This window comes from Lagenorhynchus albirostris, chromosome 15 (assembly GCF_949774975.1).
Source record: "Lagenorhynchus albirostris chromosome 15, mLagAlb1.1, whole genome shotgun sequence".
In the NCBI taxonomy this organism is placed as follows: Eukaryota; Metazoa; Chordata; class Mammalia; order Artiodactyla; family Delphinidae; genus Lagenorhynchus; species Lagenorhynchus albirostris.
Window position 1 is genome coordinate 50,012,170 of NC_083109.1, and position 24,838 is coordinate 50,037,007.

General features: G+C 53.0%; 1 protein-coding gene across 4 annotated transcripts in view; it reads right to left on the bottom strand.

Moving 5' to 3' along the window:
• Positions 1–24,838, bottom strand: part of LMF1 (lipase maturation factor 1) — a 99,368-nt gene that overhangs the window by 21,040 nt on the left and 53,490 nt on the right. For all 4 annotated transcript variants that reach the window (XM_060122667.1, XM_060122666.1, XM_060122668.1 and 1 more), the window contains 3 exons: positions 21,874–22,022; positions 3,835–3,900; positions 871–1,038 (listed from right to left, as the gene is read on the bottom strand). In XM_060122667.1, coding sequence (XP_059978650.1) covers positions 871–1,038; positions 3,835–3,900; positions 21,874–22,022 — 383 coding nt within the window. The remainder of the gene's footprint in view (positions 1–870; positions 1,039–3,834; positions 3,901–21,873; positions 22,023–24,838) is intronic.

A 24,838-nucleotide genomic window follows, 5' to 3' on the forward strand; every position in this document is an offset into this window, starting at 1 on the left:
CAACTAAGAAGTCCGCATGCCGTGACTTAGAAGCCTGCATGCCGCAACTAAAAGATCCCGCATGCTGCAACTAAGACCTGGTACAGCCAAAATAAACAAATAAATAAATATTAAACAAAACAAAACACAACTGCCTCCAGAAAAAAACAGAGACTCTGCCTGTCTGGCAGCCACAAAAGGGTTGTCAGTGTCCACAAGGACCACCCCCCCTCCCCCTGGGCCAGGCAGTGATGTAGGAGAACCAACTCTGTCTTGTCTACGAGGGTGAGAGTAAAACCTGGAGCAGAATCAGACAAGGCCAGTGTGGATGGAAAACCACAAACTTCACTCACTGACAACATGAAAAACCCAAACAAAATGGTACCAAGTTATACCCACTAACATGTTACAGTATACACAGCACGACTGAGTTGATTTATCCTAGCAAGGTAAAATTGGTTCCATTTTAGCAGTGGTAATGTAATTCATGCTAACAAATTAAGGGCAAAAAAGTGATCTTCTCACAACTGGTGGAGAAAAAACCATTTGCTAAACTTCGACACCCATTCATGACTAAAAGTACCCCAAACAAAACCCATAGAACTTCCTAGTAAAGAAGAAACAAGAGAACTTGGTAGATATGGCCACAATAAACAACCAACCAAGCAAGCCACAGGTGGCTCCCCCAGGTGTGGGATGCCCCACTCCTGCTGCTGCCGCACCCATCATCTGGGGCAGCACAGCACACGGGCCCCAGGACACTGAGGAACAGAAAGATGGAGGCAAAACTAGCAGAGCAACGAATACGCTGTAGGTCAAACCTCCATAAACGAGGTGAACAGGACATGAAAATTTCAGGTTTTCCTTGGGAACTGACAAGCGGCTGCTCACCTGGAACAGGATCTGTAGGGCCCCATGGAGGATGCACATCTGCCGTCCGAGGAAGACGAAGAAGGGCACCACGAGCTCCAGGAAGTGGTTGCTGAGGGTCTCGAAGCGGTGGAACCACCATGGGGAGTGGTGCAGGAAGTAGGCCATGGGGTTGGGCACCGGCTGCGTCTGTGGGATGAAAGGAGGCCCGTGAGCTGTGCCTGGAGGTGGGGACCTGCCCTCCCTGGCCCTGCTCTGTGGTGCCCGCTGGTGGCCTTTTGGGGAAGTGGGGTGCATGGGGCCGCCCTGGCCGGGAGAGGTGCGGGGAAGACCGGCGGCGTGGCCCACCCTCCAGCAGCTCACACGTCACCAGGATGGGGAATGGTGGGGGGCCATGGGTCCCGACCTTCTCTATTCGCCTGGCTTCCTGTAATTCTGACACTGACCCCTTCAAGGGGACCCTGAGGGCCCTGGTAACGCAGGAGCTCAGATGCTGGGGAAGAGTCTGTGGTCAGAGCCCTGAACAGCATGGGCACTGGCATGCCCCCCGCGAGGGGACAGGGCACAGGTGCAGAGGCAGGACCGTAGGATGCTCACACATGGTGGATTTCCTCTTGGAGGACAGTGGAGGCTGGGGGAGCGGGTCCTGGCCCCACGTGTGTGTTCCTGGGAACAGCCTCCACACGTGTGCGGGGTGGGAGGGCATAGCAGGTCCCCGAGGCCCACGTGTTGACTCAGCCGTGGTGCTGGCTGCCTAGGGCCCAGCTGATGGGCCCTGCGCCTCCAACCACAGGCCCTGTCCTCCCCGCTCACGCGGCCGTCCATGCTCAAAAGGGCCAGCTGTGCTGACACTGTGCGGGGTTGGGGTGGCCCCGGTGTGAACATCCAGCATCGGTGATGGGTACTGTGTGCAGGTGGCCCTCCATGCCGAGCTGGCTGGGGTGGGACACCAGGCCGCGGCAGCCCCAGACCCGGTGGACCCGCAGCACCCACCATAAGGCTAACTGTGCCTCTGCCGTCTGTGGAGAGTGAGTCCATGAAGGGCGCCGCGTCTGCTGTGAGGACAGGGTCACTCCTTTCCACTCGCATCCACGTGGGTGTGGACACGTGGGCTGTCGTACTCGCTGGGCTGTAACCACCCTGAGCGTCTCCCTGTTATCCGGCTCTAAAGATGCTCAGGGTCACCTGAGCCCCTTCCTGCTCCAGCCCGGGGGCAGCCGCTTCTCCAGGAGCCTGGTCCCTCTAGGTGGAGACGGGTGTTAGAAACCCGGTCTGGGCATTGCTGTCTCCCTGCCCCGCATTCCTGCTGGCCTGGCTCATAAAACTGCGTTTAACTGTTTTCTCACTCTGTCTTGGCTGCAGAGGTTCCCCCCCTTGTGAACGTGGAGGGCGGATCAGACACAGAGAGGCAGCCCCTTTGGGGAAGGGCGTGCAGGGCTGGGGGGTGGGGGGCTCAGTGGGGGCAGGGCCCTGGGGAGACACGGGGTTGGGGGAGCAGAACTGTCGGGGCCCTTTCTGCTCAAAGGCCTGCGTTTCCTGACGCCAGATTCACCACATGACGGTTAACGCCTGAGTGGAATGAAACCACCATAGTCCTAAAACTGGAGATATTCTGGTGGTTAGCAGCAATTTCACTAACAACACAAAAAGGCAGCATCAAATCAGTTCCAAATGTTTCAGCTTTTTTAAACAACAGAGCGTTTCCTGGATACGGTGTGTACACGCATGTGTATGCGAGTGTATGTGGATGTGTGCACGTGAGAGCGAGGCTGCCGGAAGGCGCCGTGGCCCCTGGACAGGTGCGTGCTGTGGATGGGCCACACCGTGGGCAGCACTGGGAACGGTGACGGAGCACAGGAGCAGCCCCTCTGCCACATCTCAGGACCCAGCTCAGGAGGCGGCCCAGCCTCGGGCAGCAGAGGGACATGTGACCCTGCACGCTCTTCAGGGCTGAAGGCCCCACGTTACCTACAGCCACAGGCAGCTGGGGGGAGCGAGGCCTCAAGGGGAGCCACCCCCGCCTGCCCCCGACGTTGCCTCTCATCAACACAGGTTACGCCCACCAGACAGAGGGAAAGGGGAGCCTGGGATCCCCTGCACTGCCCCCCGCCAGAGGCAGGCGGGATGTGTGCCCACTGCATCCATTGCATGCCCACCAGCCGTTCCAGGTGGGAGGCGAGCCAGCTAGACCTTCCTTCTCTGTTCCCACCCCTTCACAGACCAGCTGAGGTTCCCCACCCACCGGGGGACCTTCTTTGCTCCCCTGGGGCTGAGAGGGCCTGGCTGGCAGCCAGCAGGGAATGCGGACTCAGAGCTGAAGCACTCCTGAAGGCTCTCCTGTTCGTCCCCCTGCCCCCCCCACCGACCCCCAGTCCTGGAGACGCCCAGGCGGAAGAGCCAGGCACCAGTGGGTTGGGACCCCAGTGGCCAGGGATGGGTGGGGTCTCCTGCCCATGAGACCTTTGGCCCTTGTTTTGCCCCTCCTGGGATTTCTGCTGGGCTGAGTCCCCAGACCTCCACCCTTGACCCAGAAGTGGCCGACACAGGCAAGTGGATGAGGCAGGCAAGGGGCAGGGCTCCCTGGTGCTGATGTGATGGGGTGGTTGAGGCAGTTGTCGGGGTGCAGCGTTGGCCTCCTCGCTCCGGCTCCCGGCGGGTTTAGGACACAGGTAGGAGAGAAGTGTCTGCAAGGGGCCCTCCTTCCCGCAGGGCCTCTCCAGGAGCCCAAGTGAGATCCCAGGAGGGAGGAGACTGCTGCCCGCTGCCCCGGGGAAGGAAACGAGGAAGACATCCTGCTTGACAGGTGGTGCCCCAGACCCAGCAGGAACGCAGGGCCCCACGTGAGGAAAACAGGTAGTGACAGGCACGCGGGGCAAATGTGGATGAGCTGACACCACGCCGCCAAACACCCTCGGGGTGATTCACAGGGAAACGATCCCAGCCTGCACCTGTGCCCCCACATCGCCGCACAGCCGCACCGCTCACCTCGTAGTGGAAGTCCATGCAGGTGAGGTTCCGCCAGCACTGGTCCCCCCGGATCTTGATCAGGCCCTGCCGAGGAGACAGAGAGGAATGTGAGCCACTTCCGGATGGACCTGTGGGAGTGACAGACCTCATGTGATGCCTGAAGCGACATGAAAGGGAAAATCTGAACGAAGTCCAGGAAAGACATGTTTAGGGTTTCTGAGGACTAAAAGTAGCAAACACAGGGAAAAAGAAACGCTTTAAAAAAAAATTGATTGATTATTTATTTTTGGCTGTGTTGGGCCTTTGTTGCTGTGAGTGGGCTTTCTCTAGTTGTGGCGAGCAGGGGCTACTCTTCATTGTGGTGCGCGGGCTTCTCATTGTAGCGGCTTCTCTTGTTGCGGAGAACAGGCTCTAGGTGCGTGGGCTTCAGTAGTTGTGGCATGTGGGCTCAGTAGCTGTGGCTTGCGGGCTCTAGAGCGCAGGCTCAGTAGCTGTGGTGCACGGGCTTAGTTGCTCTGTGGCATGTGGGATCTTCCTGGACCAGGGCTCGAACCCGTGTCCCCCTGCATTGGCAGGCGGATTCTTAATCACTGCGCCACCAGGGAAATCCCACTCTTTCCTTTTTATAAAATCAGTTCCTCCTGTGTTTCTTTAAAACCCAGCTTTTAGACTCTGAGCATCACCATAGTAATGCACCTGTGAGGCTTTAGAAAAGGGCAAATTCGCAAAGCATATGAGCACAACCTGACTTAGACGCCAAGGAAGACGTGGGAGGGACGATGTCCCAACTGCTAAGGTGATGATGATTCAGGAGCTCTGGTGGCCTCGGTGAGAATATCCACCCACCACAGCATGCAGGAGACCCTGTGCTTAGGCCACAGTACAAGGGAGAACCCGGTACTCAGGCCACAGCACATGGGAGACCCCAGTGCTCAGGCCACAGCACGTGGGAGACCCCGGTGCTCAGGCTCAGGAGGGGCTCCAGGGAACTCCTGTGCTGCCCAGTCCACCGGGACAGTGGCTGTGGAGAGAGGGCCTCCGCTGTGAAGCCTGTGGGCGGGCTTGTCTGCAGCCCTGCCAGTCTCCCTGCCGGGCAGTGGCCAGCATGGCCGGTCCACAGTGGCCAGGAGGACAGTCAGCTCACTGCCTGCCGCACTCCCCCGTTCACTTGCCCTTGGGAATCACAGCTCCACGTGATCCCTTCACGGTCAGAAGCAAACTGCTCACCAACGGGAGTAAAACTGTTGCTGGATGCACAGATTCAGCCCTAACGTCTGTCTCACATGACAGCTGGTCTGGAAGGTGAGAAACTGTGTCGCCAAGAAAGCAGCCTGGATGGCGGCCTGGCTCTCTTGGCTGGTGGTCTCTGCAGCTGCAGCTGCTCGGGGGCGAGTCTCCTCAGCCCATCCTCGCACCTGCCCAGCCTGTCCCGGGCACCCTTCCTCACTGGAGCCAACCCACCATGGACTTCAATCACGTCTGCAAAACAGCCTGGCAGTCACGTCGAACTGGGGTTTGGTTGAATACCTGGGGTGGCAGCCCAGCCAGACTCGCACATAAAACTGACCTTCCCATAGGGGCAGAACTTTGGGGCAGTTGAGGGCTCTAAGCCGGGGGCAGGACAGTGTGAGACGACAGGTCCTCTGACGGCCACACTGCCAGCAAGGCAGGATGGCTGCCCAGGGTGTAAGACTGCCCACCCTGGACTTGCCTGGACCGTGGAGCCCACAGGATGGGCCGAGGGGGCAGCTGACACCTGGCCTGGGCCCCTGTGGGTGGCACAGACGCAGCGACACCCGAAGGAGCAGGGACAAGAAACAACAAGGAAGCTAGAGCCCACGTGGCGGCCATGCTGGCAGCTTCCACAGTGAGACTGAGTGACCGTGTCCTGGCCGAGCACATGGGCCAGGCATGAGCTAGCTGTGCGGCCCAGCAGAGTTTACAAATATGTCCCACAGAGGCCACAATACTCAGCTGTCCTGGGTGCCGTTCACACCCGGTGGCTGTTCCGCACCCACCTCTCTGGGGCCTGGCGCCCTGCAGTGGGGCCAATCCCATGTCAGGGGAGCTTGTGTAGCGGACGTGGAGCCGCACTCCGAGGACCCGCCTGCTCTGTCTACAGACTCACAGAACTAGTCACCTTGAGAGGCGGTTAGTCAAGTCTCTGGAAACTGGGTTTGCTTAGATCACAGAAGTGCCGGAGACAACTTTCAGTGTGAACTCTGCCATACACGGTCGCATCTGTACAGAAACAGAAAGCCTATCGTGTCCTGCCGGCGCGGATGAACCGCTGGTTTCTGTGGCAACGTGCCTGCTCGTTCGGCTGGAAAACACAGCCACTGTCACACTTCACTCCCCGTGAGTGCAGGCTCTGCTCCCTACATCCCTTGGAATCCAAGAGGCACTCTTTGGAGATTCAAACCAGGCAAAGAAGAAAAAAAACAAAATAATTAAAATGTCATTCAAATTCTAAGCTGGTATGAGACACTTAAAAATCTGAAACATTCTTTTGGGAGTGGAGGATAATTATATTCCTCCCCATCTATTGATTTCTCTCTACAATGCAGATGTCAGATTTTCCACGGATTTTTTTTTCTTCCAGAGTAAGTGTCAAAGGAACAAAGCCTTCTTTGAGCCTTTTTCAGCCCAAAATTAATTCCAAAAAAATGGCACAGACAGACCAGTAACACACCGAGTGACCTCCAGCTGTCCATACAACCTCTGCTCTCCCTGGGGAAAGGGTGAGTGCCAGGATGCTAGAATATTCTGGGGCGACCGAGGAGACCTCAGGCCTTATGGGCAGCGGGTGGGGGCAGGTGCCCGGGGGATGAACAGGGGCTTCTCTCTAAAGCTCACGGGTCCAAGAACATGCTCCTTAAAATCTCCCATTTGGAAATGGGAAAAAGCAAGGCCTTTTGCCACAGAAAGAACATCAATTTCTGTGACGCTGCACAAGTCCCATCACACCTAACTGGGTGGGGGGCTCCCAGGCCTGCAGCTGCGGGAGGGGAGACAGCCCTCGGGTCCGAGCCAGCACCGAGAGCTCCCTCGGCAGTGCCCCCATTTTGCACGTACACTGCACCCCGTTCTCTCACCGTCAGAGTCTGTCTCTCTTGAAATCCTTTTCTCCATCTGCAGACACGGGTGATCAGTCCTACACCTGCTCCTTTCCCACAAAGGAGAAGCATCATCAACCTGGGTTTGTAGGTACGGGAAGAGGGGCTGCTCCCTCCCTGGAGCAGGCCTGCTGGTCTGGGACGTGCTCACAACCACGGGGGGTGGGGGTCGGGACGCCTCGGTTCTGCTCAGACCCGGCAGCACTCTGCATCTCCCCTGGGAGCTGAGCTGGACCCACGGGACCCCACATGCTCTGTGAGCAGGTGGACGACCGCAGCGTGAGGCTCATGGCTTAGCGCCCAGATCTCACCTGAGTGTGCACAGGCTGGCCTGGGGTCTCTCGGGACTGACCTGTCTCCACATCTGAAGGGGCCCCAGACTACACAGGGTATCCACCTAGCCCCTTCTCTCCAGGTCTGGGGCAGTGTCTACACTTTCAGACTCCAGGGTATGATTAGATGGAAATCCACCCTCTGAATTTACCAGTGCACTGCATCAGCTACAGGGGAACCTCTGAGCCGAATGTGCAGGGAGAGAGAGAAATCGTGGATACTGTTGGTGGGGGGTCTTGTTGTGCCCCCTCCCTGAACCCTGAGAGCTTGTGAAAACTGCCCAGACCTGCAGGGTCTGTGGAGCGGGTGGAGGGGACAGTCTCGGGTCCTCACAGCTACTGCAGGGCTGGGTATGACCGTCCTCCCGCCGAGGCTGGTTTGAGACAAGTGGCAGAGAGACAGCACAAAGAGGGCACTGAGCCACTGGGCAGGGGGCTGATGTGAGGGGCGTGCAGCTGGGCAGAGGTCAGAGCCCGTGGACGGCGCTCCCCAGAGGTTCCCAGGACGCCTCCACCGACGGCACCATGGGAAGGAGGACAGAGCAGCCCACACTGATGCAATAAAGCAAATTAGAATAACCGCTCTCATTTTGGAGTGGTGATCCCAGGACCCGGCAGGCTCGTCAAGGAAGTGGCAGTGATACCCGCTTGACTTGGTCTTGGGGGTGAGTCACATTCCAACGTTTATTTCATTATGTTAATAAGATTTTACTGTAGGAACTGACTCCCAGAGAGGCCCCGACCTGAAGGCTCTTTCCTACTGAGCTCCTGCTCTTATTTACTAACGGGTCTGGTGTCTTGTCTCGCTCGCTCACCTTTCAGCGCCGCTGCTGCCACTGTGGGGCCAGAGCATCTCTGGGACCCCAAACGGCAACGTGGAAACTGCTTCAGATGACCTGCTTCACCCACTCAGAGCAGTCCTGGGCCTCCAGCCTCCAGGGAAAGTGCACAGACCCAAGTGCAGACTTGCTGGGTTCCAGGAATCCTCCTTCTCCAGCCAGCGAGGGAAGCGGGAGCTGTGGGCCCAGCGCAGATGCTACAGCAGTGACAGCGTTGCTCGGAGGAGGACACAGAGGGCTGTCACCACACCTGGAATCGCTGCCAGCAAGCTCAGGCAGAAATGTGTGCCGTCTGGATGGAAAGGGGCGTGGCTCACTCCCGATGGCGGGTTCTGGGGTGAGGCCCAAGGGCTGCAGTAAGCTGTGACCCCCTAATCTCCAAGGTCTGTGGCTTTAATGGGGTTGCATCTCACAGGGATCCTTGCGTGAAAAAGCAAACTCACATGGATTCTTAAATCAAAGGGTTGAGCTACAATTCACATGAAACAGAACGCACACAGATGAAATGTCCAGTTCAATGTGTCTGACAATTGTACACAATCAGGAATCCACCCAAAACACGACACAGGTTTCCATCCCACAGAACATTCTTCGTGACTACTTTCCAGGCAATTCCACACGCACTGGCCAGGGGGCCACCTCCGCCTCCGCCTGCCCCCAGGGTTTCACACTCATAGGGGCTGGTGGCCCGTGGCCCTGGGCTCAGGCTGGCCGAGCTCCTCCAGGGACTTTGGGTCTGTCTGCATCACTGCCTCGGGGGGTTGGTTCCCTCTCCCAGCTGAGCGCTGTCCCTTGTGTGGATGCACCACAGGCTGCCCATCCGTCGATGGACACTGGGCTGGTGCCTAGGTCTGCGGTCATGATGAGCAGGGCTACTGTAGACATGTGTGGACAGGTTTTCTTTCCCGGCAGCAGAAGGTGGGCTCACAGGCGGGGCCATGTCTTGCCTTGTAGGAAACCGGCCTACAGCTGCTGAGCAAGGCTGCACCACCGCACCCCCTACGAGCCAAGTGACGCTCCCACCAGGAATCCCATGGCCCACAGACCCTCCGACCTGGGGCGCTGCTAGTGCTTTACACCCAGCCCCTCCTGGGTGCAAAATGCCGCTGCACAGTTTTCACGTCCTCGTCGCCGTTCCCATCCCTTCGAGGGTGAAGTATGTTCAGGTCCTGCACCTACCTTCCTACTGTGATCTGCAGGTTCCGAATGTTAGATTTCAGCTGGACTTGTACACTGCAGGTGTTTCCCAGGCGGGGCTTGCCTATTCATTTTCGTAATGGTGTATTTTGAAGATGGAGAAATTTAATATCAGTGAAGTATAATTTATCAATATTTTTCTTTAATGGTTAGTGCTTTTTGTGCCCTGTCCAAGAAATCTCTGTGTACCCCAAGGTAACTGTCTATGCTATCTTCAAAAAATTTTATGATTCTACCTTTTATGTTTGTTAAAAAAAATTATTTTTTCTTGCCCCACTGATTTGGCTTATTGCCTTGGTTGAAAATAAATCAACTGCATCTGTATGGGTCTGTTTCTGGGAGATATTCTTTTATGTTTTCTTCTAAGAACTTTTTGGTTTTGCTTTTATGTTTAGGTCCATGATTTACTTCAAATTAGAGTTTGGTACAGATGAAAGAGCACTCAAAGCTCATTTTACTCTTCTATACAGATTTCCAATTATTTTAGCACTATTTGTAAAAAATGATTTTCATTTTCCCATTGACTTGACTTGGTACCTTGGGTGAATATCAGCTGACAGCAGAGGTGTGGGACTATCTCTGGACTCTCTTCTCTTCTACTGATCTATTTTTCCAGTTTAGATCAATACCATACTTCAGTTTCATTCATTCATTCATTCATTTTTTTTTTTGTGGTACGCGGGCCTCTCACTGTTGTGGCCTCTCCCGTTGTGGAGCACAGGCTCCGGGCTGTGCGCAGGCTCAGCAGCCATGGCTCACGGGCCTAGCCGCTCTGTGGCATGTGGGATCTTCCTGGACCGGGGCACAAACCCGTGTCCCCTGCATCGGCAGGTGGACTCTCAACCACTGCGCCACCAGGGAAGCCCAGTTTTATTTACTTATTTTTAATATTTATTTGGTTGCACAGGTCTTACTTGTGGCAGGTGGGCTCTTCAGTTGTGGCTCGCCAGATCCTTAGTTGAGGCACGCAGGCTCCTTAGTTGTAGCATGTGGGATCTAGTTCCCTGACCAGGGATTGAACCAGGGCCCCCGGCATTGGGAGCACGGAGTTTTATCCACTGGACCACCAGGGAAGTCCCCATACTTCAGTTTTAAATTAAGCTCTAAAATCAGGAAGTATAAGTCCTCCAACTTTGTTCTTTTTCAAATTTCTTTTTATTTCTATGTAAGTTTTAGAATCAACATGTCACTTTTCCCAAAAAGCCCACTGGGAATTTTACAGGAATTACCTTGAGTCTACATATAAACCTGGGTGAAAAACGACGTATTTATTTATTTATTTATTTATTTATGGCTGTGTTGGGTCTTTGTTGCTGTGCACGGGCCTTCTCTACCTGTGGCGAGCAGGGGCTACTCTTCGTTGCTGCGCAGGCTCTAGGCACGCGGGCTTCAGTAGTTGTGGCACATGGGCTCAGTAGTTGTGGCTCGCGGGCTCTAGAGAGCAGGCTCAGTAGTTGTGGCACGCTGGCTTAGTTGCTCTGTGGCATGCGGGATCTTCCCAGACCAGGGCTCGAACCCGTGTCCCCTGCATTGGCAGGTGGATTCTTAACCACTGCGTCACCAGGGAAGTCCCCTCTAATGACTTTGTAATAGTATATGATGTACAGTTTATTTTTCACATTGACCTTGTATCCTGCAACCTTGCTAAATTAATGTATTCACTTTAGTAGTTGCTTTTTAAGATTCCACTGGGTTTTGTACATGTACAACCATGTCTGTGAATAAGTTTCATTTCTTTTTTGGGAATCTTTATGGCTTTCTTTTTCTTGTTTTATTGCACTAGGACTTCCAATACAGTGATGAAGAGCAGAGCAAAAACAGACAACAGGCCTGTTTCTAATCACACATGAATGCTCTCATTCCATCACCACTGAGGAAGCCCCGTCTAACACGCCCTTGAGTGGGTACTGCATTGTATCGTGTACTTTTTACATCTGTTGAGGAGAAAAAAATCATTCTTCAGTTTTATTCTGTTGTATAGTGAATTTCATTAGTTGATTTTCAAATATTAAACCAATCTTGCATTCCTGAGATAAACCATGCCTCTTTTATTGCCGAGTTTGGTTTGCCAATATTTTGCTAAGGGTTTCTGTGTCTTTGTGAGGGACACTGGTTTCTATTTTCCTTTTTGTCCTGTCCTCATCAGGTTTTGGTATCACTCTTATGCTGGTCACAGAAAACAATTTGGGAAGTGTCCCTGCCTCTGCTATTTTCCAAGAGTTTGTGTAGGATTGCTATTATTTCCTCTTTAAATGTTTGATTTCACTGGTGTTTCAAATGTTTTATTTCAAATGTTTGATTTCACTGTGCCTACTTTCTTTCTGGAATGGTTTTTGATTACAGATTCAATTTATTTACCAGATATGGAGCCCTTTCGATTTCCTGTTTCCTTCTGTCTCAGTTTTGGTAAGCTGCACTTGTCAAGGAATTTCTCCATTTCACTTATGTTGTCAAATTTATTGGCCCGAAGCTTTCATAATATTCCAGGTGACTTTACGGCAGGATCTCAGACAAAACTGCCAGTTAGGTGAAGACAGTGTTTTCTCATGGTGTCCTTCAATCACAGCATGGCTGTGGCTCCCGGCCCTGCTGAATTCTGACCCCGAAACGGTAGGTCCTGTGGGCCTCTATTTTCTCCATCTTAGATATAGCTTTTTTTTGTGTTAACAAGACAGGGACAGTCTGCACACAAGGAACATCGGGGCCCCATGGGGTGTGCAGCAGGTGTGAGCACAGAGCTGTGGGCAGCACAGGTGGTTAGCAACCAAGCCCCTTCTGAATAGCGAGAAGGGACTTGAGGCCGCTGTCTGCAGCCTGCGGGTTACATGGCGGTTGCCCAGGTACGGACAGGAAAGCACATCCTCGTGCCGCCTCTGAGGGCCCAGAGGCTCCTCTTCATGCCCAGGTTCTCCAGAGCCTCCTTTTATGTTGCATCCCCTCCATTTCACATAAAAACAACCTGCTCCAAGGAATTCCCTGGTGGTCCAGTGGTTAGGACTTGGTGCTTTCACTGCTGAGGGCCTGGGTTCAGTCCCTGGTAGGGGAGCTAAAATCCCACAAGCTGCATGGAGCAGCCAAAAAAAAAAAAAAAAAGTGAAAATGACCTGCCCCAGCCATAGCCAAGATGCAAATCTCAATGAAAACTGCTGATTTTAGCTGCAATTCTGCTCAATGAAAAGTTACAGTATTAAGTTTTCTTTTTTTTAAAACATCTTTATTGGAGTATAACTGCTTTACTATGGTGTGTTTGTTTCTGCTTTATAACAAAGTGAATCAGCTATACATATACGTATATCCCCATATCTCCTCCCTCTTGCATCTCCCTCCCAACCTTCCTATCCCACCCCTCTAGGTGGTCACAAAGTACCGAGCTGATCTCCCTGTGCTATGCGGCTGCTTCCCACTAGCTATCTATTTTACATTTGGTAGTGTATATATGTCCATGCCACTCTCTCACTTCGTCCCAGCTTACCCTTCCCCATCCCCATGTCCTCAAGTCCATTCTCTACGTCTGCATCTTTATTCCTGTCCTGCTCCTAGGTTCTTCAGAACCATTTTTTTTCCTTTAGATTCCATATATATGTGTTAGCATACGGTATTTGTTTTTCTCTTTCTGACTTACTTCACTCTGTATGACAGACTCTAGGTCCATCCACCTCACTACAAATAACTCAATTTTGTTCCTTTTTATGGCTGAGTAATATTCCATTGTATATATGTGCCACATCTTCTGTGTCCATTCATCTGTGGATGAGCACTTAGGTTGCTTCCATGTCCTGGCTATTGTAAATAGAGCTGCAATGAACATTGTGGTACATGACTCTTTTTGAATTATGGTTTTCTCAGGGTATATGCCCAGTAGTGGGATTGCTGGGTTGTATGGTAGTTCTATATTTAGTTTTTTAAGGAACCTCCATACTGTTCTCCATAGTGGCTGTATCAATTTACATTCCCACCAACAGTGCAAGAGGGTTCCCTTTTCTCCACACCCTCTCCAGCATTTACTGTTTGTAGATTTTTTGATGATGGCCATTCTGACTGGCGTGAGGTGATACCTCATTGTAGTTCTGATTTGCATTTCTCTAATGATTAGTGATGTTGAGCATCCTTTCATGTGTTTGTTGGCAGTCTGTATATCTTCTTTGGAGAAATGTCTATTTAGGTCTTCTGCCCATTTTTGGACTGGGTTTTTTTTTTTTTTTTTTTTATATTGAGCTGCATGAGCTGCTTGTAAATTTTGGAGATGAATCCTTTGTCTGTTGCTTCATTTGCAAATATTTTCTCCCATTCTGAGGGTTGTCTTTTTGTCTGGTTTATGGTTTCCTTTGCTGTGCAAAAGCTTTGACGTTTCATTAGGTCCCATTTGTTTATTTTTGTTTTTATTTCCATTTCTCTTGGAGGTGGGTCAAAAAGGATCTTGCTGTGATTTATGTCATAGAGTGTTCTGCCTATGTTTTCCTCTATGAGTTTTATAGTGTCTGGCCTTACATTTAGGTCTTTAATCCATTTTGAGTTTATTTTTGTGTATGGTGTTAGGGAGTGTTCTAATTTCATTCTTTTACATGTACCTGTCCCGTTTTCCCAGCACCACTTATTGAAGAGGCTGTCTTTTCTCTGTTGTATATTCTTGCCTCCTTTATCAAAAATAAGGTGACCATATGTGCATGGGTTTATCTCTGGGCTTTCTATCCTGTTCCATTGATCTATCTTTCTGTTTTTGTGCCAGTACCATACTGTCTTGATTACCGTAGCTTTGTAGTATAGTCTGAAGTCAGGGAGCCTGATTCCCCCAGCTCCTTTTTTCGTTCTCAAGATTGCTTTGGCTATTCGGGGTCTTTTGTGTTTCCACACCAATTGTGAAATTTTTTGTTCTAGTTCTGTGAAAAATGCCAGTGGTAGTTTGTTAGGTATTGCATTGAATCTGTAGATTGCTTTGGGTAGTAGAGTCATTTTCACAATGTTGATTCTTCCAATCCAAGAACATGGTATATCTCTCCATCTATTTGTATCATCTTTAATTTCTTTCATCAGTGTCTTACAGTTTTCTGCATACAGGTCTTTTGTCTCCTTAGGTAGGTTTATTCCTAGGTATTTTATTCTTTTTGTTGCAATGGTAAATGGGAGTGTTTCCTTAATTTCTCTTTCAGGTTTTTCATCATTAGTGTATAGGAATGCAAGAGATTTCTGTGCATTAATTTTGTATCCTGCTACTTTATCATATTCATTGATTAGCTCTAGTCGTTTTCTGGTAGCGTCTTTAGGATTCTCTATGTATAGTATCATGTCATCTTAGGGAATTAAGTTCTTAACTCAAAATGTGAAGCAATAAAATAAAAACAATTTAGTATCAGGAGAAAGGTAGTAAAAGACATTGGAAGAACTGTAGGGAGAATATACAGGAAAATAAAAGCCACGCTAACAGCCTAGTTAATGCAAGTGGAAGCAGCCGTCCAGGAGACAGTTACCCACACCACCCCCAGACATCCAGCAGCAGGACGGGTCCCCCCACCCCCGCTCCAGACATCCAGTAGCAGGACAGCCTTCCCCACCCACCTAGACATCCAGCAGCCGGACTGGTTTACCCACTCCAGACATCCAGCAGCAGGATGGGTTCCCCCCACTGCCAGACATTTAGCAGCAGGACAGGTTCCTACTTCCCTTGTTTGATGACTCTGAACATCCGGGCACCGCCTCTTCTCACTGCCACTCTCCCCGTGGGCCCAGGACACCCCTGTGAGGCAGCCCTCACACCAAGCAAGGCTCCTATGGGAAGAGGGAGATGCCAGCCACTGCCACCCGACGGCCACGTGTACACACCCCCGGGGGCCAGGCTGCAGGGGGGGAGGTGCAGAAAAGAGACAGGTTTCATTCTTCGACTTCCCGGGGGTCAGACTGACCCAACTGGTATCCCCTTGGCGTTGTCCAGGTATGAGAACTCCCAGTAGCATGGATACTGGCTCAGTTTCCAGAATGTCAGCCATCGAGTGAGCACGGTTCTCGGGCCCAGCACGGGCTGGAACCATTGAGGACGCCCGTGTGGAACATCCCCGCCCACTCCCCATGGAATAAGCACAGGGACCAGGAGCCAAGGGCTCTGGCTTCCACGACAGGTGTTTAACATGGTCCAGCTGAAAACTTCAGCCAGTATGAACTCAGCTACAAAAACAGATTGAGATAAAAGTGAAAAAAATTTTTTTAAATGTTTTGTTTGTTTACTTATTTATTTTTTGGCTTGTTGGGTCTTCGTTGCTGTGCGCCGGCTTTCTCTAGTTGCGGTGAGTGGGGGCTACTCTTCATTGCAGCGCGAGGGCTTCTCATTGCGGTGACTTCTCTTGTTGTGGAGCACAGGCTCTAGGCGCGCGGGCTTCAGTAGTTGTGGCTCTGGGACTCTAGAGCACAGGCTCACTAGTTGTGGCACACGGGCTTAGTTGCTCTGCGGCATGTGGGATCTTCCCAGACCAGGGTTCAAACCCGTGTCCCCTGCATTGGCAGGTGGATTCTTAACCAGTGTGCCACCAGGGAAGTCCAAAAGTGAAAACCTTTATCTTTAAAGCATAATTAAAGGGCTTAACCACAGTGACTTGAACATCTACACCATCTACCATTTCCTGCAGGTGAGAGAGTCTCCACTCTTTGCTCTGAGGACGGAAAAGGAAGGAGTGCATCTGGGCCTGGTCTGCCCTCTCCTGTGAGGAACTGGCAGCTCCTCGCTGCTTCGGTCTGGCCCCAGGATGCCAACGCACAGAACTGCCGCACAGCTGTGAAGCCCCAGCGTGGGACGGCCTGAATTCCAGTTCCAATCACACCAATGTGGGGTGGCCACCCTGCCCCCCCCGGCCCGTGTGGCGACAGTCTGGGGCCGTCAAGTCACCTCTGTATCAGCGGGAACGAATAATGAGAACTCACGCCGCACAGGCCAGGCCCGCGGTTGGCTTGGGCAACAGGTAGGAAGCAGCGTCTCGGAGCCTGTCTCGAGCTGCAGTGCCTGGCGGGGCTGATGGTCTTTCCAGGGCTTGAAGGCATGTTGTGTCAACTGGTGCTCAGCCCAGGAAAACCCTGCTCGGATGGATGTGCACAACTCTGCTCTTTGTGGGGCTGATGGACCACCTCCCGAGGCTCCCCTTACGGTGACCTCTTGTTAGGTTGCAGGAAATGACTTATGTCCCTTCCTGAAGCTGCAGCTGAGGGGCTTGTGTGGATGTGCATGCCCGTGAAGCCTCACCCCATTGCCCCGAGAGTTCCTGCACGCCCATCAATCCCCACCCCACATCCCAGATGTGACAGAGCCTCTGGGTCTGTGGCCGCCTGCTGGCTTCGCCGATTCCAGAACCTTCACAAGGACTCACGCGGGACCCCTTCCTGGCTAGTGCTCTCAGCCACATGATGCCTGTGGGCTCGGCATTGGGTCCCTGTCCGGCTGGGTGGTTTGCCTTTGGGGTATTTGGGCCAGGCTGCCCCCATTCTCCTGCTGGTGGACTGGTTGGTTTCCAGTTCTTGGTGCGTGTGGATAATGCTGCCGCGAGTGTTTGTGTAAAAGGCCTCTGTGACCACGTTTCCACTTCTCCTGGGTTACGTATCGAGTGGAAACTCTGGGGGACAGGGTGGGCGTGGGGTCAACTCAGAAAGTAAATGCCAAACTGCCTCCCCAAGTGGCTGCACTGTTTTACACGCCCACAGGAGAGCACGCAGGGAGTCCCTCTTGCTCGTGCCCCTCAACATTCGTATATCGAGGCCCTGACCCCCAGTGTGGCTGCGTCTGGACCAAGGGAGTCACGCAGGGTCAAGGAGGTCATGTGGGGGGGGCAGCTGACCCAACAGGTGAGGACACAGTGTGAGGGTGGCATCTGCAAGCCAGGAAGAGTCCTCGCCGGGAACAGAATTGGCTGCAACACCGACCCCGGACTTCCAGCCTCCAGAACTGTGAGAAAATAAATGTGGTTTAAGCCACCTGGGCTGTGGTGTTTTGTTACAGCAACTTGAGTGAGCCAGTATTTGGCTTGGTCAGCTGCTAAGTTCTGTCCTCTTGGGGGGGTGGGACCTCAGTGTCCATCCATGTGTGTTTCGTGCAAGTGCTGGGACGGCCACACGCGTGCCTGCCGAGACCTCTCCCTTTTTCAGAGTGAACTGTCCGTTAGTGACATGCATGAGTTCTTCACATACTCCACACGGAGGTTCTGCCAGGTGTGTGTTGTGAGTGCTCCCTGCAACCTGTGGCTTGCCGTTTTTTCATGGTGTCTTTTGAAGAACCCAAGATTTTCATCGTTTTGACGTAGAGTTTACCCATTTTTTTCTCTTATGGTTAATGGTTTCTGTGCTGTAAGCAATCTTTGCCTCTCCGAGACTGTGAACGTTCTAAGTTATCTGCGAGGAGTGTCTTGGTTTTACGTTTGCGTCCACCTCGAACTGTCATGTGTGGTGTGGTGGGGGGTGGGGTCCATGTGCCCGTGTGGATACCCAGCACTGGTGGGGGAGACACTTTTCTTTCTCAGCTGAACTGACTTGCTGTCTTGTCCAGAGGTCACTTGACCGTGACTTCAGTGTGGGACTACTTCCAGACTGACCAACCCCGTCGATACGGCTCTTGGCCTCTCACCTCCCCTGGCGCCTCGAGGGCCACATCCTCTGGGAAGGCCTGAACCCACAAGCAGTGTGATGCCGACAACTTTGCTCTCATTCAAGACTAGGTCCTGCGCATTTCCACGTACACCTAAGACTTGGTTCGTTAATTTCTAAAAAGAAAACCCTTCTAGGATTATGTTTGGGGCTGCACGAAATCTATCCACCAGTTTGGGGACAACTGACCCTTGGCTGGTAACGGGCCTTCTGACCACAAACGTGGAAGACCTACTTGCCCAAGTCTCCTCTCAGTGACGTTTGGTGGTTTTCAGAGCACAAGTGTTGCACTTCTGTGAAAACTTCCTAAGTATTTTATGGTTGTGGATGTTAGGGGTATATTTTAAACTTTCATGTTTTTGACAGTTTTTGCCAGCTCATGGAAATACTGGCCCTGAGTCCTGCACACTGGTCGACTTCAATCCCTAGTTCTACGGCCCTTGTGATCTTCCACATACGTGATGAACAGAGATAATTTTACTTCCTCTGTTCCAATCTTCAGGGCCTTCACCACTTTTTCTTGCTTTAATGCACAAGCTAAGATCTTCAACACACTGTTGACTAGCCATGAGGAGGTTGGCCACCACTGCCCTGTTCCCAGTCTTAGAGGAAAAGTGTTCAGTCTTTCACCATTTAGTATGATGTTAGCTGTAGGTAGTTTGTATAGTTATCTTTTATCAGGTTGAAGAAGTTTCCTTCTATTTCTAGTTTGCTGAGATTTTTTTTGGTTATTGTGAATAAGTGTTTAACATTGTCTAATGCTTTTTGTACCTAGAATGAGATGAACATATCATTTGATCTCTTTCTTCCTTATATCTGGTAACTTGGTGAATTACATCTATTTATTCATGTCCTACCAGCCTTGCATTCTGGGGAAAATCCCACGTGGACTTGACACCTTTATGTACTCTGGATTCATTTGCGAATAATTCCTTGATAATTTTTGTTTGTGCTCTTGAAGAACAGTATTCTGTAACTTCCCTTTTTGAAATGTCCTTGTCTTCACCGGCCTCAGGAGAGTGAGCTGGGAAGGGTCCCCTCTCCCGTTTTCTGAATGAGTGTGTGTAGATTTGCTATCACTTCTTCCTTAAATATTTGATAAATCTCATCAGTGGAGTCGTCTGGGCCTGGAGTTTTCTGTGGGAGGTACCTTTTGTATGTTTAATGACTCAGTTTATAAAATGATTCAGCTGTGCTGACCCTCTTGTGTCAGTGTCAGAAACCTACCTACCTCTATGTCCTCTAACTGCCCACTTCACGTGCATAAAGTTGCCCATACTACTTCTCTTTAACCTTTTATTTTGAAGAAAATCTTAGACTTCAGAAAAGCTGTAAAAATGACAAGGAGACTCTGTACACGTGTCACTACTACTTCAACCCTACTTGAGTTTCACCAGCTTCCCACTAACATCCTGGCTGACGGCTCCTTAGACTTTAATTAAGGTATGACTTGGATACTTGAGATGCTTGTCAGAAGCTGTGCAGAACGTCCCGCAGTTGGGGCATGTCTGATGCTTCCTCATGGTTAGATCAGAGGATGCATTTTGGACAGAATTGATGCTTTGTCCTTGGAGCTGCATCCTCTGCACAGATTCCTCCCCTCTGTGCCCTGGCCGCTGCCTCCAGCAGGAAGCCCTCCGGCCATCACTGCCTCCCCGCGGCAAGGACCCGGCCTCCCCGAAGAGCCAGGCAGTTAAGGGCTCGGCTCGAGAGTTTCCCTCTGGACCCCGGCCCACCTGGCTATCGTCGGGTGTGAAAACATTTGTGTCACCATGTGTCCAGTTTCCAGCTGCTTCCAGAGAAGGGCAGCCTGGTGCCACCTCTCCAGACACCCAAGGATGGAGTGGCCGCACCGACTGCACCCCGGGTACCTGGGGGGACCAGGCCATCAGCGGGCAGAGAGGTTTCCTTCCTTCTGCTCGGGCACCCCCACCCACACGACCTGGGGTCCCCTCTGAGGCTGAGCTCTGAAAGGACCAATCTGTCCTCTGGGGCATGTGAAGCATGGCCAGACTACAGAACCACAAGCAGGTCTGAGCGTCCGGGACAGTTGCCAGTTCTGATCGAGCAGCAGAAAATCGGGGCCGGGCTCATCCCGGGCAGCGTCTGCTCAGCTCCTACGGACTGGACAACTTGCTGCTGTCACTCCTTTTTATCAAGTCAACTCTGTCGTTCTGCTTTCCTACGAAGGGAGGTTAATAATATCCAACGTACAGACGGAATCAAGTAATTACACCTTTTAGTGCACCTGATAATTTTTTATCCAGCTGGTGCTAACAGTCAATCAAAATGCCATAAAAGGTGCTTTACAACATGCTAATGACTCGCCGCCCCTGTGAGGCATCGTGGGAGTTTGTGCAGCCGCGAACCGTGCTCAGAGCAACCTGACAGCTCCGCCACCCAGAGCTCTGCAGCCGAAGCTACTGTCCCAGGAGGGTCCTGATAAAGTCCTTAGAAACAATGCATATGTTTTTATGCTTTTTAAAGCCAGCTGAGAGAGAATCTACAATTGAGTCCTAGACGGACAAGGAACAGCAGCCTTGAGGCTAAGAACACCTGTGCGGTGGCGAGACCGCTCACGGTTTCGTGTTTCGTCAAAGGGACCTATGAAAACCATGCTCATCTTTCTAATTAAATGGAAAAATGAGTTTAGGGAAAGCATCACACTTTGCCGTGGAATCTGGACCCACACAATCACCCAACATGGTGTTTCCAAGTGTCTGTAGCTGCTCATACCCCGCTGGGTTGGGAACCTGGCCAACCACCCTGGCCTGTCTCCCACCCCCCACCCCCACCCCCTGCCACAGAGCTCATCCCTCTGCACCCAGCTGCCTGCAGTGCCCCCGGAGCCTGGCCAGACGGTGCAGACGTGGCAGCTACCTGAACCACCACGGCGTGACGGCCAACACCCTGGGAGTCCAGGAGGGGAGCCTGTGGGAGTGGGAACCCACGGTCCTGCTTGAGGACTGGCCCGTCCCCCTCGACAGCAGATGCCATCACTTGCTAGTTCAGTCTTCCCAGCAGACTGTGGCACCAGCCAGGACGTGGGGCGACGGGGGCTTCAAATATAGAGAGCCGCATAGGGCAAGGTGGTGCTGTGCTGCCCGGGGGACGTGGCCCCCCTCACGTAAGAAGCCCATGAGTAAACCGAACATTTGACAAGGAAGGGGCAGCATGGCGCAGTGGAGAACAGCGACTTTGCAAGAGAACCAGCGCTGGCCCCCACCCCCCTGCAGGCTTGTATTTTCCCCCACGAGGAACAACTTAGAGCAAACAGACACTAGACTGTCTGGACGATGTGAAAGAAATGGGTATTTTACATTTTAGCGTAACAAGCAGGGCAAAGGCGGAAGGGAAAGTACACGAAGTCGCCCAGACTTCTGCCTGGTGAACCACCTTGCTCCTGATTTTAAGTTTCTGAAAACTCGAAGGTGTAATTAAAACTGAGACGTGCACTTTCCACAGCTGCATGGCAGGTGGGAGTCGAGGAGCCTGGTCCCAGGGCACAGCAGGAGGGCGTGAGGGGGAGAGGACGTGGCAGGGAAGCGGGATAGCTGAGCACCACCGCAACCACACGGGGAGGCATTGGGAGAAGGGGCTCCACCGGCAGAGAGACAGGAGGGCGTGAGGCCGGGGTCACAGACAACGTCGTGTGACCCGCTAACACGTTTCCCGACATTTCAGATGCTCCATACACACCAGGAGGACTGGGGGGGAAGGGGTGACCAGGGGGCCCTCCCCTGAGTGTCCCCGTGGAATGACTCAAGTCCTGGTTGTTTCCCATAGAAAATGGCCATGCCAGAGGGGCCAGTGGAGCATCGAGTGCTCAGAAACAGGCCTCGGACATCATGGAAAGTGGTGGAAGGGGCACGGCTGGCCTGGCTGGTGGGAAAGCAGCAAGGCAGCCACTCGTTTTTAGTACGTTTCCTTCCAAGTATAACAAATAAAAGTTCTACTTACCGCTCCGAGCATGATTCTGAAAATCAGCCACCGATAGCCCCACAGGACGATCCGGGACGTGGGGGTCCCCCTGGGCAATGGAGACAGAGTCCAGAGAGGGCACAGGAAAATCCCCAGGAAGCCCGTCTCCAGAAGCTGGGACTCCCATCCTGAAATGAGGGCAACAGAACACAAAGGACGAGTAAGCAGCAGTGGACACTTTCCGAGGAAGCAACTGCACCAAACCCGGCTTAACCCAGACAGTCCTTCAAACAGGACAAAGAGCAACCGAGACACAGCTCCTGGCTGAGCCTAGCTGCTCAGGCCATGGCTCCTGCCCTTCGCAGGGCACCCACAGACATGGCGCAGCCCCTGAGGAGTCACCAGGGTGGACACGGGCACCGAGCAGGCTGGACGACCCGGACGTGAGTTGCTAAATGCGGAGCAGACTGTGGTCCCATCTGCCCAGGTGAGGGAGGGAGCCAGGGGAGTAGCAAGTACAGGCCCTGCGTGGCTCAGCCTGGCACCGCTGGATGGGGGGCATCAGTCATTCTTCCTGCTGGGGAGCCCATGTGAGAAATGCAGGTGTGAGCAGCACACCTGAGTTCTCGCTCCTATCGTGGAGACGGCCCCTCACACTGCGTCTCCGGGACACCCACAACATGGAGCTGGTCTTGGGCTGCATCAAAAGGAGCCTGCACTGTGCTTTGTGGGCTGCATGACTTCCCTTTCACCCCACACTGATGAACCTCAAAAACATTCTGCTGCGTCAGAGACGCTTCAGACAAGGGCAAACACTCTACAGTTCCACTGATGTAGGTTCCAGAACAAGCTGCCCCCATGCAGGTGAGAGAAATTAGAACCTGGCTGCCTGGGGGGTCTGCGCCCTGGGGGTGGGAGTGCTGGTCATGGTGGTGCACTGGCCAAGACTTACCAAAAGCACCTTAAGGTCTGTGCATTTCAATGTTTGTAAACTTCTCAAAAAAACAGACAAACCTAAATGAATTTTGAACCCCACTCTGAAACACACTGAACGTTAAGATAAGGCATGAACAGATATGTGATGATGCCAACAGAGCCAAGGACCAGCCACGGCCAAATGTAGGTGGTGGGTTTGAGGGTTTTTACTGTACAACTGTTTGAAACTTTCTGTGGCTTGAAATTTTTCATAGTAAAATGTGGAGGGAGAAATCCCACTGACTCTCATATGCTCTGGATTTCTGAAGCTCAGTTCCACATCGGTTCTTCTCTGGAAGACAAACAGGTGAGTTTGCCCAAAGGCAGCAGTGCCAACACCAGGGCGGCACCGACGGGTGGGCCGTCACTGCCTAGGGTCTCTGTGGGCTCACTGCATCGGATGAGCCACCTGTGCTGGGGGATCTGGGGCCACCAGCATGCGCCCTGCACTGTCTGGAGATGATTCCAGAAGCAGAAAGAAGCCTGGACAGTGCTGGGGAGGGGTGCCCGGGGGAGGGAGCCGAGTGAGGCGGGCGACTGGAGCCCAGAGCGCCACCAGGCTGTGGCCAGGCCACGACCAATGGAGACGGTGGGCCTGTCGGCACAGCTGTCACCGACGGGAGAGGAAGGCAGAGCACAGGGCGCTCTGGCCAAGGCCGAGATGGGGACATCGGTGCCACCCTCCTCTGGGGACCCAGTGTGTGGGATGCCCACGTGGGTTGAGCTGGCCTCCAGGGCACACACCCGGCTTCCCCCAGATGCCTCAAAGGAAGAAAGCAGGAAGCCCTCGTGCTCATCTGCTCTACGAGGTTCCGGACACTGAGCGTCGCTCATTTTGGGTGCAGGTCTCGTCCTTCTGCTCGTGGACATGACGACCTCTGCCTCACAATGTGCTTCAAACCCCCTTCTTGTCTCAACAGGAAGAAGCAGACTCTGTTCCTTATGCGACACCTTCTCTGGTTTTATCTTGAGAAGTCGTTTTTATTAAGCTTGGACTCCTTCCACATGGGGGCATTTTAAAACGTGTGGTTTTATGACGGCAGAACATGGGAGTGATGACACGGCTCTGGGAGGATTTATCTGCAGGCGCTTCAGATCTGAGAAGGGACCTCAAAGGACACTGTCCCCACCCCTCCTCAATGTGGCCCCGCAAGCAGGGCAGGCGGACACGGTGTTCCAGGCTGAGCTGGGCAGGCCCCAGAGGAAGCAAGGCTGGAACAGCCCATGTACCCGCCCAGGAGTGGGGACCCGGCCTTGCTCATGCTCCCTGGAAGCCCCTCAGCAGCTTGCAGACCTCACGTGGGCGGGCAGAGCGGTCCCCAGAGCCCGGGTCTGCCTTCTCTGTCACCTCGCTCTGCACAGACGCGACGAACGGAATTTTAATGTGCAGTTTGAGTGACACCAATCAAAGCGAAATGCAAATGGCAGAGCCCAGAGACCCTCCTAAGTGCCAGGAAGCAGGTGACGGGGACCCGCTATCACCCTAGGGATGTACGTGTCACCTGGCCCTCCTGCCTCCTCCTGAACTCGGAACCTCCCTCATCCTGCTGGGTGCGTGGGGCCACCCCCGCCCCCCATCTCGGCATAGCCATTTTCCAGGCCGAAGCTGAGGCTGCCTGCTCGCTGGCCGCCACTCCAGCCATTAGTGCTCGCCGGCACCGCTAGGAGGAGAGGGTGGCCTACACCCACCTGCTCCGCTTCCTTTGCTGGGGTCCCGCCGGTGGTCAGCAGCTATGCTGCTGGCACAAGGAACACCACTGTTCTCCGTGGCCCCAGAAAGACAAGCCCTCCTCCCAGACGTGCACCCCAGCCTATGCGCAGACCCCTCAGGAGGGCAAGGCGACAGCCCCTTCATGGGGGCCTGGACAGTTTCGCCCACAGCATGGGACATCCCACCAGTGGCTTTGGGGTGACAGTGAGCAAGTGACCAGGGGAGTCTCCGTGGGCTGCACCACCTGCTGCTAGAACTTTCACCTCAGCAGTTACTGGCTGGTTTCCAGGAATGCGGCGCAGCGTCCAGCTACGTTTG